Source organism: Canis lupus, chromosome 12 (genome assembly GCF_003254725.2).
Source record: "Canis lupus dingo isolate Sandy chromosome 12, ASM325472v2, whole genome shotgun sequence".
NCBI classification, from domain to species: domain Eukaryota; kingdom Metazoa; phylum Chordata; class Mammalia; order Carnivora; family Canidae; genus Canis; species Canis lupus.
The window spans coordinates 37439398-37461374 of record NC_064254.1 but is presented as its reverse complement, the minus strand read 5'-3'; the positions used below and the strand labels follow the sequence as shown (position 1 = coordinate 37461374).

The following is a 21977-nucleotide window of genomic DNA, read 5'->3' as shown; positions in this document are numbered from 1 at the left end:
AAGGTTATATTTGCCTCTTTTGTCTACCCTAGTCTAGACCAGAAATATGCCCCTTTCTGTTCTTTATGACATAGCCTTTGAAGAATCCAGGCTAAGATCTGCAAAATATATACATCTTGAACTTGTGTTGCTACATTTTAAAATTTAGGTCATACATTTCCAGCAAATACAGCACACAGGTGATATTTTGCACCTCCTATTATTATCATACTGGAAGGCACATGTTAGGCTGTCCCATTACAGATACAAGCTTAATCACTTGGCAAAAGCAATGTAAAGATGTATTTTTCCCTTAGTAATTAAATAGTAATCTGTGGAGAGATACCTGAAAGCTGGTTTATATCCTGTTCCCTAATAACCTATCTGCAAATGGCTTTACCATCCACTGAAGATCTTGCCTCAATCAGTTATTATTGGTAGTTATAAAAGGTGATTTTCTAACTGAATTATTTTGACATAGAAAGAAATATTAAGCTCACTATATCCTGAATTATTACTCACTTTATAATGTTGTGTTGAGAGAATGAAAAAAGTAAACAAGAATTCCAAAATGCATTTGAAAATAGAGGCCATTTGCAATGATGTGGATGGAGCTAGATGTATTATGCTACGTGAAATAAGTCAGAGTAAGATAAATACCATATGACTCACTCATATGGAATTTAAGAAAACAGGAAAACATATGGGAAGGGGGAAAAGAAAAAAAGGAGAGGGAAACAACCATAAGAGACTTTTTTTTTTTTTTTTTTTGAGAAAGAGAGGGCGAAAAGGGGTAGAGGAAAAGGGGAGAAAGAATCTTAAGAATCTTAAGCAGGCTCCACACCCAGCTTGGAGCCTGACATGGGGGCTTGATCTTGAAACCCTAGGATCATGACCTAAGATGAAATCCGAAGTTAGACGGATAACCCCTGAGCCAACAGGTGCCCCCTAACCACAAAAGACTCTTTCCAATAGAGAACAAATTAAGGAGAGAAGCGGGAGATGGGCTAGATGGATGAAGGGCATTAAGGACGGCACCTGTGATGAGTACCGGGTGTTGTACATAAATTATGAATCACTGAATTTTATTCCAGAAACCAGTATTGCACTATATGTTCACTAACTAAAATTTTAATAATTAATTAGTTAATTGGAGGGTGCCTGGCTCACTCGGTAGAGCATGCAACTCTTGATCTCAGAATTGTGAGAGTTCAAGATCCATACTGGGTATGGAGCCTACTTAAAAATAAGTGTTGCTATATGTTGGCAAATCGAACTTCAATAAAAACAAATGAAAAAAAAAATAAGTGATTTGGACTGATATATAGAAGGATGAATAGATATACAAAAAGCAAGTTTAAGTTTAGTAAAATGCTAATGGCAGGATCTAAATGGGACTTTTTGGAGTGTTCACTGTAAAATTATTTCAACTCTTTTAAAAAAAAATATTTTAGGGATGCGTGGGTGGCTCAGCAACCAGTTAAGCATCTGCATTCGGCCCAAGGAGTGATCCTGAAGTCCCAGGATCGACTCCCACATCAGGCTCCCTGCATAGAGCCTACTTCTCACTCTGCCTGTGTGTCTCTACCTCTCTCTGTGTGTCTCTCATGAATAAATAAAAGAAATCTTTAAAATTTTTTAATTTTAATAAAAAATTTTTTTAAAGATTTTATTTATTTTTTTTAATTTTTATTTATTTATGATAGTCACAGAGATAGAGAGAGAGAGAGAGGCAGAGACACAGGCAGAGGGAGAAGCAGGCTCCATGCACCGGGAGCCCGACGTGGGATTCGATCCCGGGTCTCCAGGATCGCGCCCTGGGCCAAAGGCAGGCGCCAAACCGCTGCGCCACCCAGGGATCCCAAGATTTTATTTATTTATTTGACAGAGAGAGAGCGAGCGCGTGCACAATTAGGGGGAAGTCAGAGAGAGGGGGAGAAGCATGCTCCCTGCTGAGCAGAGAGCCCAATTCAGGGCTTGATCTCAGGACCCTAGGATCATAACCTGAGTCAAAAGCAGACACTTAACCGACTGAGCCACCTATTTCAACTTTTCTGTTTGAAAACTTCTACAATGTAGAAAAAGGAAACAAAGAACTATACATTTAGTAATTATTACAACTGCAAAGTCTAAAATGTAATACAAACTATACCCTTCTAAAGACTGTGTTTGAGGACACACTGTTTGAGGACAGTGTTTTTGGGGACACCAAAAATGCTTACTGATAGCTTGGGAAACATTCCTACATACATAGAAGCTAAAGTTACATGCTTTAAAAAGTATGTTAGATGACTCAAAAAAGAGCAATAAGGATTACATAAATACTAATATGGAAGCATTTAAATAACACTGTCACTTGAGATGTAAAAATAGAAGTAGATTTTAAGTATCTGTCCTTTAAAAATTTGTAAGTAAATTACAAGTAGACATTTCACCATAATCTCCAAGAGCTTCTAAATTTATGTTGGCTAAAAACCTTGATTTTGTATCTTCTCAATTTTCTCACTGGAAAAATGAGGAATTGTATTATATTGGGGGTATATATAGTACTCCTAATAATGTAAGCCATTTCCTGTAAAATAAAAGTATTTACTTTTAAATAAAATTGACACTACTTTTTTTTTAAGATTTTTTTTTAATTTTTATTTATTTGAGACACAGAGAGAGAGGGGGAGAGGGCAGAGACACAAGCAGAGGGAGAAGCAGGCTCCATGCAGGGAGCCCAACATGGGACTCGATTCCGGGTCTCAGGATCACGCCCTGGGCTGAAGGCGGTGCTAAACCGCTGAGCCACCAGGGCTGCCCAAATTGACACTACTTTTAAATAAAAATGGCTGGCTCACTTAGTAGAATATGTGACTCTTGATCTCAAAGTCATGAGTTCAGTCCACAATGGGCATAGAGAGCTTATTTAAGAACAAAATAAAATGATTTAAAATTGGCAGGGCGCCTGGGTGGCTTAGTCAGTTAAGCCTCTGTCTTCAGTTCAGATCATGATCACAGGGTCCTGGGATCAAGCCCTGCATCGGGGCTGAGCAGGGAGCCTGCTTCTCCCTCTCTCTCTGCCTCCCCTTTATTTATTCAAAGGAATAAATAAAATCTTTAAAAAAAAAAAAAAAGGATTTAAAATCGGCACTTCTAGATAGTACCGCTACTTGCAATAAATGAATTTTAAAAAATTAAATTAACCAATAATAAATGAGATTTGATAAAATATTTAAAATGGTAAAACATTTATTTTTTTAAAGAGATTTTATTTATTTATTCATGAGAGACACAAAGAGAGAGAGGCAGAGACAACGGCAGAGGGAGAAGCAGGTTCCATGCAGGGAGCCTGACATGGGACTTGATCCCAGGTCTCCAGGATCAGGCCCTGGGCTGAAGGCGGCGCTAAACTGCTGAGCCACCTGGGCCTCTCCAATAGTAAAACATTTAAAATCTGTTTCTGAGATTAATGATGACATGGCAGATAAATCATCTCACTATAAAAACATAATGAAGTTATATTCAAGAAAAAAATGTCAAATCATCTTCATTTTATTATTATTATTTTCTCTTTTTTGAGAGAGAGAAAGAGAAAGAGAGGCCAGAGTGAGGGGCACAGTGAGGAGAGAGAATTCCAAGTAGGCTCCACACCCAGCAGGAGCCTGATGCAGAGCTTGATCCCATGACCCTGAGATCATGACTGGAGCCACAATCAAGAGTTGATGCTTAAGAAGCTGAGCCACCTACGTGCCCTAAATCATCTTTATTTTTAATACATTATCTGAAAAAATTATAGATTAATTATCCTTTATCAAAGAATGTTCTCTAGAAAAATCCCATGGTACAAGGAAAGTTAATACCACAGATCACAAAATTCCACAATAAAAATACAATTATTTTTGGTTGAAATATTAAGCATTAAAAAAATAAACCTGTATGAACACATTTTATATTGCAAATACTTTGCTTTTTTAAAATTGAAAAAACTTTTTGCCTTTTATTTCTTAAATTCATGCAGTTCGTTTCTTCCACCTATATCATATATAATCAAACATGTAACTTTCATGTAAAAAAAATTTAATTTTAATGCAGTACTCTTTTTTTTTTCCTAAGTAACCTCTACATCCAAAATTTTAATGCAGTACTCTTTTTTTTCTAAAGTAACCTCTACATCCAAAATGGAACTCACAACCTTGAGATCAAGTGTCGCATGTTCTACTCACTGAGCCAGCCAGGTGTCCTAATGTAGTTGTTAGCTAACCTTGCAACCAAATATGCAACTTTCAACTAAACGTCTAAATTATTAGGAAAACCTTAATTATCATGTTGAAAAGTTCTGAATAACAATGTTAATGTGGGGAAAAGCCATAAAACCTATAGGGTACCCCTGAGAAGTTTTGAGGTATTCTGACTTATAATGATACTTTTTTTTTTTTTTTTTAAAGATTTATTTATTCATGAGAGACACAGAGAGAGAGAGAGGCAGAGACACAGGCAGAGGGAGAAGCAGGCTTCACTCAGGGAGCCCGATGTGGGACTCGATCCAGGGTCTCCAGGATCACACCCCGGGCTGCAGGTGGCACTAAACCGCTGCGCCATGGGGGCTGCCCCTATAATGATACTTTTTGTTAACAGAAACCAGGAAAGGATAATCTATACGAAGAAGGCTTGTAATAAAACACAAATTTCATAAATCTCTCACAACCCTGATGTACGTTACAATGTTACTGGGTACTAGATAGTGTAGTCTGTGTATAATTTGCTTTAAATCTCTGGATTACTAGTTTTTAAATGGTGAGAAGCTGGAGTTAATGATTTAAAAAAATTGCAGGTTTCCCCTATAGCTTTGCTGTAGTAAGAAATCAGATCCATAATTCACTTTCTCATACACTGATAGGGCCTTTTTTTTTCTCCTATTGATCATATTGTATCCTGAAACTACTACTCCTAGAAAAAAAATAGCTACTACTTACCATAATTTAAATAATATTAATAAAACTTTTTCACTTTCCTGATATAATATAATGTGTTTTCTTAAAGACTTTTATGCTTTATGTATCAAGAACAATACTAGCAGACTGGGTTTGAAAGAATAAATGAAAATAGCTTCAGACACCAAGTTAAGTCTTTATAAAATAAAAGGTTACAAACTAAGTGCAGTGCTATAGGAAGATTAATCTATGAATAATGCATATAATACATTAGAAAGAAGAAAGATGATGACTAAGAAGGCTGGTTAAGGATATTATATTAAAATTTCAAATAGAAAATACACATTGAATTAGACTGGTGGCAGCAGAATTAACAGGTATGACAAGTACAATAAAAGAATTATAGAAAGTCCTTTGGGCTTTGCAGACACCAAACTAGTCCAAAAGCACAATGCCTCCTGAGTGGCAATTTATTCCAATAATCTATTTCTAGGAGTCTTAATGTTGCAAGACATTTTTCTGTAGCCCCAAAGCTTTTGGATTCTTCTTTCTCTCATTGCCATTCTTTAAAATACTCTTTCCATGCACTGAGCTGGTATGAGAATAAAACAGTAACATAATGGTTTCCTAACTCAGTGAGAATATTATCTATGATGAATATGTCACTACCTGAAATATCATAAATTTTAATCCACTGTTTTTTTATTGTAAGGAGCTATTTATACTTGTCTACATACTCTTAAAGCAATTTGAAATCTTTAAATAATCTCTAATATTCTATTAAGTTAAATATTTTAATTTACAAATTTTAAATTATATATTAGCCTTAGCTATGGAATTTTGAATCTCATAACTGGTACAGTAAAAAGCTTACAAATATACTTACAATTACAGGCTCTATTAATAGCCGGAAGAGTGTTCCTACTCGTATACTTCGACAGTTTAAAATGACACTGTCAAAGGAACTTTGGCAGCTTAAAGATACAGGATCAACTAAAGTTTCTTGAGGTGTCACTTTACGACGTTTTAGAGGTGTGCTGACAATAGAATTACCAAACTGAAAAAGAAGAAATTTTTTTCACTTAATAAGAAACTAAAAACACAAGGCTGCAAACAAGGCTGTACACATATGCAAAGACTCAACATAAAGTGTAATTATCAAAACATAAAAGACTGATTTTACTTCAGCAGGAGATTAAATATTTACTGATTTCATATAACAGAAATCCTGTTTTGTCCAGCTATACCATGAAATTCCAGTAATAGCACAGCATTGAGAAATGGTAATCTGGGAATCAGACTACCTAGGTTTAAACCATAGCTCTACCACAGTTTAGTTATTTAATTCTTTAAAAAAGATTTTATTTATTTGACAGAGAGAGAGAGAGAGAGAGCGAGAGAGAGCACATGAGTAAGCCCAAGAGCACAAGTAAGCAGAGCTGCAGGCAGAGGGAGAGCAGAGGAGAAGCAGACTCCCGCTGAGCAGAGTCCCAAGCCGGGCTTAATCCCAGGACCCGGAGCTCAATCCCAGGACCCCGGGATCATGACATGAGCTAAAAGCAGATGCTTACCTGACTGAGCCCCTCAGGTGTCCCAATTACCTAATTTTTAAAACAATATCTCCTTAAGTTTTGATTTACTAAACTTTAAAATAGTAAGAGTATCTGTCCAAATGAACTAGTGTATACAAGCAGCTTAGCACAGTGTTTCAGAGTAAGATGTTAGATAATTTAGCTAGTAATAATGGTCATAATGCTTGGATTGAATCACCAATTTTTTTTTTTTAACTTTTATTTATTTGAGAGAGAGAGAGAGAGGGAGAGGACCCCACAAGTGGAGGGGGGGAGGTAGGGGCAGAGGGAGGGAAAGCAGCAGACTCCCTACTGAGCAGGGAGCCTGACTCAGGGCTCAATCCCAGGACCCTGGGATCATGACCTGAGCAGAAGGCAGACATTTAACTGACTGAGCCACTCAAGCACCAACCCCCCCAAACCAGCAATTCTTTAGAAAACAGGTAACTTAGGGGAATGGTCATTTACAAAAGGATTTTTCTTTGCATATTTTAAAATGTTAAAGTACTTGATCTGTTGATATTTCATTCACTTCCACATGCAATTTAATCACAATATAAAATATTACTTTGAGTATATAATTTAAAGGTAACTAAAGTTATGTTAAAAGCCTTATTATCACAAGAATAAAACATGATCTTGATAGAAAGCAAGAAAAAAAACCCCACTGTGGAGAGATAGGCACTATTTTCCCCATTGTCCCTCTAGAGACATTTCTATGATCTATGGCATAGGAAAAAAATATGAATTAACACAAAACACACATGCACACACTCACACACTCAGTTCTGCAAACTGCTTTTTCAGGCTTATTAACAGATTAATCATAAATATTTTCCCAAATTATTAATAGAAACTATTAAAGAGGTTTAAAAGCTTTTTTTAGTTTCAGAATTATTTCTTCAAATGAAATGTCATTTAGCTCAATAATAAAATACATAATTTAAGAGTTCCAGTTGAATCCAAAGTGGAGAGTTTGCGTCTAGAAGTGAATAGTCCGTATTTTTCCAAGAAACCTCTAAAAGAACACTAAGGAACCCTTCTTATTCAGTGTGAAGTATGAAAACTGTTTATCCACAAATTCCATCATACGGAAATCCATTATTTATTTAACTGAACCCTCCTAGGTTGGACATATGAGTTCTTTTTGACCTTACCCCCATGACACACTATTCTCCTCCAAGCATTTTGGTAGCTAAATCATAGTTATGTATGTAACTATTGCCAAACTGCCCTCCAACACAGCTATACCAATTTCCATAATTTCATTTCTCCAAACACTAACCAAAATGACACACTATTATATACTTTAAAATTTTTCAACAACCGGACAGTTAACAAAATGTTTTTAATTTCATTTTTAGTGCTTTATTATCTTTTTAAAACTCTATTCATTTCCTTTACTCATTTTTCTGTGGTTTGCTTCTATTTCTTGATTTTAAGAAACAAAAAATACACAAAGGACCAACTCAAGAGTTCACGGTTTCTTCCCCACTCACATTTACTGATTAACTTCAGTTTACAGTGTTTTGGTACACACTGTTCTATACTTTTCATTTAATAAAGTATATTCATCCCTTCATTTACTATTTTTATTGGGCTGAAATGCTTGAAAAGGCATTCACAAGGTTGTATTAAAATAGTAATCCATAGTCTTCCATCATCATTATAGTTACTTTGTCTTTCGTATGTTTTCCATTGTAACAACTAAGGATAGAGGTTTCTACATTTTTATATTTGTATACACATACATAATTTTTTAACATACAAGTCTTTTTAAAAAAGTTCTTTTTATAAAAATAAGAAAATATGGATATATTTCTGTATTGTGGTATTCCTGCCAATACCATGTAAGGATCCTAAAAGTCATTTCATAGCTCTAATTCTCAGTCAATGGCTGCATAACAGTCTACAGTATAGATATACCATAATTTCTTCAACCATTTCCATACTAATAAACAATGATTTTGTTTGCCAATAATCATGTTTATACATACAGTATATGTAGATACTCCCTCTCTGTAGGGAGAAGTTTCTTTTGAGATTGAGTCTAGGGAATGGATTATTTGGTCATTCACTACACATTCAAAAATTTTAATGAATGTTTTTAGAATCGCTTTCCCAAAAGGCCATAACAACTTTTTCTTTTCCACCTGCAAATTAGAAAAGTACCCTTTTCCTTGGAGTCTAGCCAGCAGCAATTCATATTAATTGACTTTGTATTAATTTTGAAAAGGTTAAGTTCATCTGAATTTTCTGCTCCTTTTGTCTATTTCTATCTTTAGATTGCTAATTACAAACATTCCTTTCTAGATCTATTTATTGACATAATTTCTGTTGTCTTCTACCACATGAACATTCTGAAATTTTTATATATTAAAACATACCAAAACAATAGTATTATAGTATAATACACCCAAGTTAAAATGACTTCTCCCTGTCCACTAGATTATACATATAAATATACTTGTTCATACTTATATTTCACTGCAAGGCTGATGTTTCTTCTTGCTGAATTTTTTACACTTTGAGCTTTTAACTTAATAGAAATTTATTTTTGTGTATTCTTTAATGTTCTCTTAAATAACCTTCCAATCGGAATTTTAAGCCCCGCTTAACAAATAATTCATCTTTTTCTCCTAAAGACACTGCCAAATTTCCCTTTAAAAAAATATTTACATCCCAAAGGGGAGATTTACTCTGAGTAAATGTCAATAAATGTGAAAAGTACCTGGTCTTTCATTCTTGCTTTTCTTGGCAATGTAACTGTATTTAACTCTGAATCTGCTGGAATGCTTCTTAGTTCATGCTCTACTCTACAGATATTTTCATTTAGTGCTGCTTCTACTTTTCCAGTGGATGGTGCTGGGGAAGAACATGCTGAATCAGCAGGTTGAGGAGATATGCTTTCTCTTCTGTTAGTCCTGTCATTGTCATCATCATCATCATCACTGGACAAAATTACTATAAAGAAAATGTTAAATACTTCAGGTATTTCATTTCTGTCAGTTATATATGAAAATATATTACCAAAGCAGGAAATATACCAGATTTGCTTTGGCTCTCTTCCAGAGCGAATTAATTATTAGAAGACTAATAGAAACGAATGAAGATACAATCCATTCTATCTGATGAAAAGTTAAATTTGGAGATAATTAAAAATGACGAAAGCATAAGAACTGTCATCTTCTTAAACAGATTATACAAATATGAAATTATTCTATAGTCCATTACCATCACCCACACAGGAAATGTACACAAGTTACAGGAAATTTAAAGGTTTATCACAGATCTATTTCAGAGTTCTAGAAAGTCTCAAGAATGAAGATAATCTGCATACAAATTGTTCACAAAATAGCACGCATTGTCAATGTGTGCGAAACTCCATGTGAGCAAATAATTTTATTTCACATAGGCAATCACTAAAATCATAAAACTGGTCTTTGGGAGAACACAGACCACTGTTCATTGCTCAGTAAATTCTGTGGACTAAATGAATGTGGGCATGAAAGATATTATGAAGGGAATTTGCTCTTATACCTTCTACTCATTACTGGATCTTATCAGAATTCCCCAGAGCCACGCACAATGCACCGGAGTCAAATCCTAACTCCTTACTATGGTTTGTAAGTGTACATAATCTGGCCATTGCCTACTTCAACCTTCTTATACTACTCTATTTTTTCTTCTTTCTGCTCCAGGCACACCACTCATTTATTCTGTTCCTCAAACACCACAGCTTATTTTTGTCAGGATTGCAATTCCCCTAACACTTCACATTTTTGTCATCAAATATTAGCTTTTCAATTGTTTATTCAATCTACAGTAAGCACATAGGCACTTGACATATTCACAACAGATATAAATTTTCTGTTGTTTTTGTTGTAGCTGTTTATTTGCTCTCTCCCCACTACATATAAACTATGAGAGAGCAGGATCGTTGCCTTGTTCACTGCTATATTCCCAGAGGCTAAAAACTGCCTGGTAAAGAAAAAGAATTCAAAAATCATGCGTTCAAGGACACATAAACTTACAGAAGCAATTTTCGTTTTTAGAAGCCCACACATAAATGTTTAGTTAATATTTTTTTGAGTAATAGACATGCCCCAGAGAGGCATCATCCCCAGCATCACTCCACTTGTCGTTTTTATTGTGCTGTCTAGTCTCAGAAGCAAATGCTAAAGTGGATCTTTTTCGGAAGTGGTATGTTATTAACAGAAAACCTAACAGGCCAGATTAGCAGGTCTAAGCAGAATTATACATATTTGAAAGCTAGGGTTTTGTAATTTACTATTTATCTCAGTTTCTCCTGTGAAATTAGGGTGAAAATGGCACGTATTTCAAAGAACTGTCACAAGAACAAGATTTAATATATAAAAAGTCTAGTTGAGTGACACATATAAGCTTTAAAAAAAGTTCATGAAGTGCATAATTTATAAAAATGTTATAGAAATATGTATTATATATGAATAGATTATATATTTTTAAAGGGGAAGTGTACTGTTCTATTGGTAACTATTTTTATGGTGCTTCAGAGACATTAAAACATCTATATCTACTACATAAATATTTATTTTAAAGCCCCAGTGCTGCAACAGATAGAATCATACTATATAGCTTGTTTTATTAACTTAAAATAAATGAGGGTTACTCAATGTCACCATAATTGCAAAGCAAATGGGAAGTACGAAAAGACACCATATACTTAAAAATCTTGTTATAGTAACTGCTTTCATTCTGTATATAGAATACATTCTAGGTAACACATAAGATTCTCTCTCCATCAGGGTCTAGGATAGACTAAATTGTGTCCCCTCAAAATTCATACATTAAAGCTCTAACCCCCCCGTGACTATGATACATCCGATAAGGTAATAAAGGTTAAATAAGGTCAGAAAAGTGAGGCCTTAATCTAAAAGGATTGGTGTCCTCATTAGAAGAAGAAATGCAGAGATGTCTCTCTGTGCAAGCATAGAAGAAAGGCCATATAAGGAAGGATACAGGGAGGAGGTAGTGGTCTACAAAGTGATGGCACCTTGATCTTGGACTTCTAAGCCTCCAGAACTGTGAGAAAATAAATTTTTGTTGTTTAAGCTACTCAGTCTATGGTATTCTGTTATGGCAACCCAAACACACTAATACAGGATCTTTGAACTTATATTCTATCTTATTCCTATAGATATCAGCACATCTTTCTTCTTACTTCATTCTGGGTTCTGTTCAAGCTACTTTATCAAAGGTGCCTATATTTTACCATCTACCTAAAATAGCATTTCCTCATCTCAACACCTAACAATTATCGCTCTCTATTCCTTGGATCTTGCTTCACTTTTCTATATAGAATTTATCACCACTACTTGAGACACTGTACACTTTATTATTTGACCATGCAGGACATAATGTTTCATGATAGTAAACTATTTTGATAGGAATATAAATTTAAGAATGATTAAGTATATAAGGAAAACAGACTTAGAATAAGAAAAAATCTGTTTTAATCTAAACTCCAACAATCCCTATGTATATAATATTGAGAAGTTAATCTCAAGCTTAGCTTGCCTCATTTATAAAATGAGATGTATTTGTGCCTACATCAGGATTTTAAAAATTATCACAAAGCAGGGCACATAAGCATTCAATAAATGTTATTTTTATTACTAATATAAAATGTTCTTAAAACATATTTCTCTATGTACTTTAGTGGGAAATGCTTAGTCTTCAATTGTTTTGTTTTTGTTTTTGTTTTTTGTGAGCAGGGGAGGGTGCAAAATTAATGCTTTTAATTCATAGTTGATACTGTCCTAGGCTGTGAATAGTAAATCACTTAAGACACCTCAAAAATCACATAAATTTGTTTTTTCACTCATCACCTTTGCCTTATTAAACTTCCAGTTGTCTCATCCGAGAAACCTCCTCAGAATGGTAAGTTTCTTATATGACATTTGGCTAATAGTACCCAGTAACTGCCTCATAAGTGAGAGTTCTCTTCATATCTAACCATTAAAATGTAAAAGCCTCAGTATTAGGAAAGATTCAAATGATATTAACAATATTTAATACTGTATTGATCTAACACTAAAATATACCATCAAATACCAACTCCACCATAATATCATAACAGAATGTTGGCTGGACACATCACACAGTAATCATTTTTTAAACTGAGTTTTTTTTTTAAAGATATAAGATTTTTTTAAAAGATATTTTAGAGAGAGTGCAGGGGCAGAGGAGGAGAGGGAGAGGAAGAGAGAATCTCAAGCAGACTCCAAGCTGAGTGTGGAGCCTGATGTGGGACTTAATGTCACAATCCTGAGATCATGACCTGAGTTGAAACCAAGAGTGGGACACTTGACCAACTAAGCCACCCAGGCACCCCTGAGTTCTTTTTGAAAAATAAGCTAATGTACTGGTATGAGCTAAGGTTTTCATATTGAATTGAATTAAAATTTAACGACCTATCTCCCAGGTTAAAAAATTCTTATAAATTTTATCCCCTTTTATTTATGTTTTCAAAGTCACGACTTGGAACCTAAGCAACCTCCAAAGATAACCAATGGAGAACTTTTTTTCTTTTGGGGGGGTTGAAGGGGGGATATCATTTAGAGCTAATTAAGTTATGATACCTTTTGTGACCTAATCAGTCCTATTACTGGTCTGTAGAAGACCTTTCTTTTTAGCTCCTGTGTCCTTTTGACATGTCCAGTCATTATTGACTGCTTCCAGGCTTCCTGATATGAGTGGATGATCTAGATCTATCTCATACACTCCTGCTCTGGACTTGGAATCAGCTATTTCTCTGAGAAGTTCTAGTTATTTTTATTGAGAAATGGTATTAAAAACATAAATATGGGAACTAGGATTGTTCATTTCTATTTAAGGAGAATATATGTAACAATCTTACACTATTATCTCCAACTCAAGTTTAAAATGAGATTTTTACTTCTCTGACTTTTGAACTCCTTTTCACCAACACTGAAAATCTCAGTTTCTGAAGACAATAATAATTGCTTATTTGCCTTAGCAATATATGTGTTTAAAAATAACAATACCAAAAAAATAACAATACCAATTTATTACTAACAATATTACTAAATACACTTAGGATTTCTGTGCAGTTCTGTTTGACCTTAAAATACATCACATTAATAATGTATAGCCACAATATTATTTTAATTTAAAATCATTTGAAATAATTCTTCTGTTTGTTGAATCCACCAACTAGATACATAAAAAGGTTCATTAGTTTCATCTTGGTTTTGATTATTTTTAACTTCCAATTTAATATTGTTTTATAATCATGAAAAATATTTACATGGTTCCAAAGTCAAATCTACAAAAAAAGAGTATGCATGGAAATATCTAACATCTATACCTAATTCCTACAATTTTTTTTCTCCCTTCTAACCAATTACTTTTTATAATTAGTTTTGGGTGTATCTCTACATTTAAAAAAAATCTCTATATTCATTCTCTCACCCTTCATAAAAAAAGAGCAGCATATTATTTACTCTTATTGGTACCTTACTTTATTCATGCTATTACAGATGTTAGAAATCACTCTGCAGAATTTTAAGTGAGATCTTTCTCTCCTTTTATACCTATGTATGCTATACGTTATTCAACTACTTTGTGACTGCTTCCAGTCTTTGGCTATGTATTACAAACAGGACTACATTTCACATACACATATATATGCACCTATGTCTAAAGGCAGGAAAAAGATTTAGGGGAAGAGTAAAAGCGGCAAGAGACTATTTTCACTGAGTCCTGTGTATCAAATATTTTACTTACGAGGAAGCTTAAATGTTATTTTATTTACTTCCTCAAAACACTGTCAGGCTGAAATTATCCATTTACAAATCAGAGAGATTAAATTAACTGGGCCAAAGTTTGAAAGTTGGGCATAACTGGCATTTTACCTATGACTGGGGACAAGGTCTGTGTTGTTTTTTTAACTATTTAAGATGGACAGGATGAGAACAAAGTCAGTTATTTTCCAACTACGTGGACAGTTTTAATCATCTACCCAAAAACATGTTAACATAACTGACACAAGAGATACCTATTAAAACTACACTTCTCAAATATGCTCATGCTCACAATAAAAATATATGTAAAAAATATTGGATTGATATAAATAATACTAAAGGGAGTAAAATACTTACTTGGATCATTTAGGTCTGACAGGCTTGTTTTCCTTTCTTTCAGGTTTGTGATTTTGGCTACTTTTGCCCTAGGTAAAATGACTTTCCCATTAGTCTGTAAATAATTCTGTCTACTATCATCACAATTCACAATAATATCAACTGGAATCTTTCCCACACTGTTGCCATAAAACTTCTTGGATGGTAATGCTGTGTTTTGTGACTTCTGTCCTCCAGAATTCTGATGAATTGATGTTCTTAATAATGGTCCAGGAGATTCACTCAAAGTTATAGCTTGTCTGCAATTTCTTTGCAAATCCTTAGGAAAAAGAATACCACAACTTTGGCATTTGGTCTGATTTTCCTTTTCTTTTCCACATTTTGGACAATATCCACACTGTTTAGAAACCTTAAGTTCCAAAAGAATAAAAAAAAAAAAACAAAAAAGACTTTGGCATTTTATTTCAACATCATGGAATAAAAAGACCTCAAAATTAAGTCTGTCACTCCCCATCATCACCAAGGCTACCACAAAATGCTAAATACTAAATACATCATGTTACTTGGGATTTAGCATCAGGATGCTAGAAGCAATTTTTAGGACCATCTAGTCCAGCAGTCTTCACACTGGACCAGTATACTACTCAAAGGCTACATAACAATTTTCTATGGCATACAGAGCATAAATAATCTTAATGGAATAAATATCTAAATCCTAATTTCCACATATCATTCCAAAACCGGACTTGATTATGCCTCTAATGGCAAGTTATCTCTTGCCAGAACTGTTCTCATGTTACAAAAAAAAAGAAAAGAAAAGAAAAAGATAAAAGAAAAGCTCAACTTCCATTTGAAATATTAAAACGGTATACGGCCCTGGAGTATAAAAACCACCAACCAAACCAAAGAATACTTTTAAATGCTGGAAGAAAGAATTCAATTCTAAATACTGGTTAACAAAAACTTTTACAAGACAATTGATTTCTAAGACAGTGCTTCAAAATATTTCAGGGGAAGCCTAATCTAGGTTACAATCATGAGATTAAAAATATTTTTTGATGATAGAGCTTCCTGTGATTTCGGGCATATAATTTTAGAGTTTAAAGATTCCTTTCATACTCATATACTTATTTATGTGAAAAAGGTTCTTTAGAACATATAAAGAAAAACATGAAGAAATGTTGAATCCTGTCTCAGAATGCAACATAATGTTTATTCATGGACATAGGAAGTAATTAGAAAATAGTCAATGTCTCTACTTAGAACATGCATTTCCAATTTTACTTTTATGTCAAATAATTACATATCAAACTATAACAGTTTTAATCAATAGTCTACAGTTAATAACCAAAATAACTGAAATTTTTTATAACACTTTGATCCCTATATCATGGGAAATAAGTGGATAAATACTTCTGTCAGTGAGATGATAGGAAAAGATCATAATTATCAAGTGCTATAGTTTTTTATGCTACCAGATCCATACGGAAGGAGAGTGAGCACTCTATTTTAAAATGTTACTCTTTTGACTGTGTCAACTATTGCAACCTATGTAATCAGTTAAACCTGAAACAGAAAATGTTGACTGTCAACTTAAAAATACATAAGAGAATATAGTTGTTTTAAAAAAGCCTTTTAGGTGACAGAAGTCATCAAGCAGTTATGGGAGGACTAACCAGTAAGTAGTAGTTATGATCACTTGCGTAAACATAAACTTCAAAATTCATTGAGCTAAATGCTTAAGTTCTATACATTTTATTCTATGTAAATTTATAACTCAAAAATACATAGAAAAAGTCTAAAAAGCCTACATAAAAACCACTGTTCTAGTCATATTTCTTTGTTTTAAAAATAGGAAACCTGACAAGAACTATTTACATGATCCACAACAAAGCCACTCTACTATACATGTTACCCATTCAAGAATTTATCCCAGATAACAACAAAGAATGAGAAACCAAGCTTCAACCAAGGCAAAGGTGAACTTAGTAGAGCATCAGCCTACTATCTCAGCAAAGGCAGATTAAAAAAAAATTTTTTAAAAGAGTGTCTTTTTCTTTACCAGTACATAGCAAAATTCAGTTATACTATTTGTGGAACCTAGGTGTATAAAGAATTTATTTTTCTCACAGCACTTTTGATATGGCCCTGTGTATTTAGGATGCACAGTTAACAGGTGAACTATGCAAACAACAACACAAATATGGTACAGATTATCTAACTCAAAATTTTCGCCTATTGTCATTAAGGGAAAGAAATAATAGTATAGTTGACCCTTAATTAACACAGGTTTGAACTGTACAGTTCCATTTATATAATGATCTTTTAACATAAATACAGTACAGTACTATAAATATATTTTCTCTCTTATAATTTTAACATGTTATTTTCTCTAACTTACTTTATAGTAAGAATGCAGTATATAACATGCAAAATATGTGTTAATTGTGTTGTTGGTAAGGCTTCTAGTTAACATTAGGCTATTAATAAAGTTTTGGGGGATATGAAAGTTATATGCAGATTTTCAACTGTTCAGGGATCAGTACTACTAGCTCCTGGGTTGAATGGTCAACTGTGTATTTAAATGAAATAATGCAATTATTCATTAATGAACTGCAAATGTTTGGCCATGTCCCACTGCAATTTTAAAAGGGAAACTCACAAATAAATTAGTTGTCCCCATCTATATATCACCCTGCAATAAAATATCTAATAATCTAAGAAAAATCTAAACCCCACTATTTTCACAATGATAATGATCAAGCTGGCTACTGAGTCCAATTTTTCATTGTCTGTAATAAAGATAAATAAGATATATTTCAATGAAAAAGAACCCTATGAAAAGGTGATACTTCCACATATTTCCCTTTATAAAATTGACATTAAACAGAAAAAAAGCATATACTATTAAAATTTCTAATATTAAAATACAGAATGAAATATATTGTGAGCTATTCTCATATGCCTTTTATCAGATTAGAAACAAATACCATGGAACTATTTGCAACAATTAAAAACGCTGATTAGCTGAACCAAATATAGTATTAAATTTTTCATGCTAAAAATTAGAGATTCAGAATTATATCAACCCAGCAATCTCAAAATTAGAATCTCAATACTGCTCAATTACTTTTAGTGAAGTGTATACGAAGTTGTATATTTCTATAACAATTTGTTAGATATAATTTCTTTTAGAAAACAAAGACTAATTAAAGTCTCATTTCCTCCTTTTGATAGGTAGACTTTTACAAAATAAAACAAATCCAAATCACTATGACATACTATCTGCCAAACTCTATAAATAATAACCAATTATACTTAATAGGAATGAACCTGTCTGATGAGATTTCGCTGAGATGTCATTTTTTAGTAAGATATATAATCTCATTAAAAATCAAAGACCATGTTTCCTTATAAGCAGTATGCTCTAGAGCGTAGCATTTCACAGACTACAGGTGTATTAAAAATTACAGAGGGTAGCTAGAAGCTATTCTTTATGTTCACTAAGAACAGAATAAGAACAATTGGCATGGAAGTAAAAAGTAAAAGAAAGATTTATTTTGGATGTCAAATTCTGAGGTTTTCAGCTGGCATCCCTACAGGAGGAAAGCATGGTATGTCTTGGGGAAGAGCTTTTGTGTCTTCTGATCCTTCTCTACCTGCATTGAGCAGTGGGTAAGGTAGTGGGGAAATGCCAGTATGGCCTAAGCCAAGCTTAGGCTGGCATGCCAGGAAAATAATCAGATAAAAACAACTCAGCCAATAAGTAAATATACCAGACATGATGGGAGTCAGGCTTCTCAGAGAAGGAAGTTACAAACACACAAAGTGGAAAAGGCTAGGATAAACATTGGGGTAATACACTAGAATTGGAATTATCAGTGTGAATTCATGGACTTTTATTATTTTGGGGGTGGGGGGTGGCCTCAACTCAAGTTCAAGGCAGCTCCAGACAAATTCATAGATTTTTAACATGTACTAAATACTAACATATAAATACACATATATTAACTAGTTTTGTTCAATAAGAGGACATATAAACATGATACCAAGTAGCAATGAGCATAACTAATGCTCAAATATCGTCCCCCCATTTAGAGGAACAATGGCTCCTTGGAGAAATGCATGACTCCAGAGTCGAGGCGGAGAAAATACAAAAGTCTAGAACACCTGTTTACATAAAAAATTAAGGGGAAGTACTCAAAAGAATGATGTGGATACGTCAAAAAGAAAGAGAAGCCAGCTTAAAAAACTTCCCAGGGGCTAGGATGGGACAATTTGAGCATCAAAATATTAAGTCACAGAATACAACTTTTTTGAGTAAGAATCCATGTTATTAACGTTATCTATATTTCAATTAAAAAAGAATCTATATATCTGATATATAGATATAAGGGAATATATAGTAAATATAAAGAAACCTTCTACCTTATAGTAGATCATACTTCATTCATGAGCTACTTACTGTAAGGCATTATACCTTAAGGTAAGGTAAGTACCTTAAGGTAAGTACCTCATCTTATTAGTAATTAAGTACTTTAGATTACCTCATCTTATTAGTAATTAAGAAATACCTAGTAACTTACTTTACAGTGGACAAATCTAGGAAAGTACAGTTTTGTTTTGTTTTTTAATTTACTTATTTGAGAAAGAGTACAAGCAAGAGGAGAAGCAGAGGGAAAGGGAAGAGCAGACTCCCAGCTGAGCAGAGAACGCCATGCAGGGCTTGATCCCAGGACCCTGAAATCATGATCTGAGCCAAAGGCAGATGCTTAACAGATTGAGCCACCCAGGTACCCTTAGAAAGTCCATCTTAAGATAAAAGTTTTAATGTGAAAATCAATGTTGTGTGCATTCCGATATGATGCAATGGTAAGATTATAGAATCACTTTGGAGGATTCTGGAAAAATGCATAAATCATAAAGAAACATCATACTCCCCACAAGGTAGGGAGAATCAAGTATCAAGGTGATGAAAGACATGGAAGGACTAAGGAATTATTCCAGATTTAAGACAACTAAGGATCGTAACAAATATAACACAATCCTGAATTGGATCCTGTTCTGACAAAGGACATTAATTAGGTGAAATTTGAATAGTTTGTGGATTAGGCAGTAATTTTGGATCCATGTCAATTTTTAAATTTTGACAGTTGCACTCTGGTTATATATAAAAATGCCTCCTCTCCACCCCACCCCCACCTCTTTTAAGGAAACATGAACTAAAGTATAGTGATAAATGGGTATCATGTCTGTTACTTATATTCAAATGGTGCAGAAATGCATGCGTGCACGTGCACACACACACACACACACACACACAGAAGGTAGAAGGAAGACAGAGGGAGGGAGAACAATATATCAAATGTGGAAAACTGGGGAATCTAATAGAAGAGTATACGGATAGTCCTTTTATGATTTATTTTTTTTGTAAATTTTAAATTATTTCAAAATATTTCTGGTTTGAGAGGTATTATTTGGAGTATGCTGCAGGCAGGCACTGCTAAATTCTTTTCAGAAAATATGTGTTCTACATTTTCAACAGTGAAAAAAATGACATAATGAAGGCAGAAAAGTTTGCTTAAAGAACTTTTCTACGTCTTTTCTAGTCCTGTAAGAAAAGGTCACCTAGAATTTAGTAAGTACTAAAGATAATATTGATAAAAATACCAACTCATTAGCAACCAAGAATAATTTCTCCACCCACCTCTAAATCAGTTAAACATTTTTTTGAAGCAGGAGACAGAGGAGGTGGAGACTGATAGGTACTACTGTGACGTTTCTGCGGTACTTTCCTTTTAACTTCAGACTCCAGGTGTGATTCAGACTCCTCAGTTTTCTTCATTACACGATCTAAAGGAAGGAGAAAAAAAAATAAAAGTACCCAATTAAATTTTATAAATTCCCCATGATCTTTGCTATAAACAACGCTAATTTATATTATCAAATTATTTTATTTTGGTCAAAATAAATTAACATCACAACATATAATAAAGAGTAACCAAAAAAAAAAAGAGTAACCAAAGCTTGGGAGCAGGGAAAGATGGCTGAGTAAGAGGATCCTGAACTCACTTCCTCCCTTGGACACTGAGGCTACAATTACATATAATGCAATTCACTCTGAAAATGACCTGAAGATTACCAAAACAGATCTTCCGCAGTTAAAAAAAATAAAGGAAAAGGCACATTGAGGGACAGAGATGCAGTCAGGAACCAAATCTCCTGCAGGCAACCGAAAAGTGGGAGGGCTATCAGAGGCCTGGAGGTCCTCCTAGTGGGGGGATCAAGTTAGGCACCCTGACTCTGAGAATCACACCAAGAAGACAAGCCACCATAACACCTGGCTTTGAAAATCAGCAGGGATTAACTCCAAGAGCTTTGAAAATCAGTAGGCCTTAACTCTGGGAAAGCTGGAGGGCTATTAAAAATATATATATATATTCTGCTATTAAAGGGCCAGTGCATTATATCACTTAGTCCTAGACCCAGAACAGAAGCAGCACTTTGAAAAGTACCTGAGTTATACATGAAAGAGATTCACTGACTTAGTTTAAGGCATGTGTAAACAAAGAGGTTTCTTTCTCTAAGAACAGAAATGCTGGGAAGCACCATTTTTTGCCCTTCTTCAGCCTATCTGACCAGACACTTACAGGTACCAGTTTTGACACAACCTATCTAACTTACTAGCACTGCTTACCCCTTCCCAGCATTCACCTGTGAGCCCACCTCCCTCAAGCAGCCAAACTCCATGGGAGCCTCAAAAGCAACTCCCACAACACCACACCCAGTGAGCAACCCCTCAGGGATGCTGCCCCTCCTATAAGCACACTCACAGCAGCTGCAGCTGGACCTCTCAGCCAGGTGTGCCAAGAGCTAACTGCCTACCCATCAGCAAGACCACCACAGCTACAGCCAGGCTTCAGCCAGGCGCGCTGACCACTGTACCTTATAGAAGTCATGGTTTAGTCAAAACAGGCAGGTGCACACACAACCTACACAGCAGATACCTCTGGAGCATCTGTCTAGTGACTAGGGAAGAGTGTGCTATCTGACCTCATAGGATGCCTTCTACATTAGACTACTGCTTTCAGATCAGAAATAACTGACCTACCCAATACATAGAAACAGTCAGAAAAATGAAGACACAGTGAGATATATTCCAAATGAAAGGAATAAGACAAAAATAAAAAAAAATTAAAAAAAGAACTAAACAAAATGGAGATACACAATTTACCCAATGAAGAATTCAAAGTAATGGTCATAATGAGGCTCACCAGACATGAAAAAAGAGTAGATGAACAAAATAACAACTTTGATATAGTGATAAATTTTAAAAAGAGCCAATCAAGAGTTGAAGAATACAATAA

At 34.3% G+C, this 21977-nt stretch overlaps 1 protein-coding gene across 11 annotated transcripts in view; it reads right to left on the bottom strand.

The window, feature by feature from the left end:
- The window catches only part of SENP6 (SUMO specific peptidase 6), a 118138-nt gene that overhangs the window by 33418 nt on the left and 62743 nt on the right, over positions 1 to 21977 (bottom strand). For 7 of the 11 annotated variants that reach the window (XM_025444887.3, XM_025444884.3, XM_025444885.3 and 4 more), the window contains 4 exons: positions 20318 to 20463; positions 14632 to 15019; positions 9198 to 9430; positions 5782 to 5952 (listed from right to left, as the gene is read on the bottom strand). In XM_025444887.3, coding sequence (XP_025300672.1) covers positions 5782 to 5952; positions 9198 to 9430; positions 14632 to 15019; positions 20318 to 20463 — 938 coding nt within the window. The remainder of the gene's footprint in view (positions 1 to 5781; positions 5953 to 9197; positions 9431 to 14631; positions 15020 to 20317; positions 20464 to 21977) is intronic. The other 4 variants (XM_025444888.3, XM_025444889.3, XM_025444890.3 and 1 more) reach the window with 2 other exon arrangements.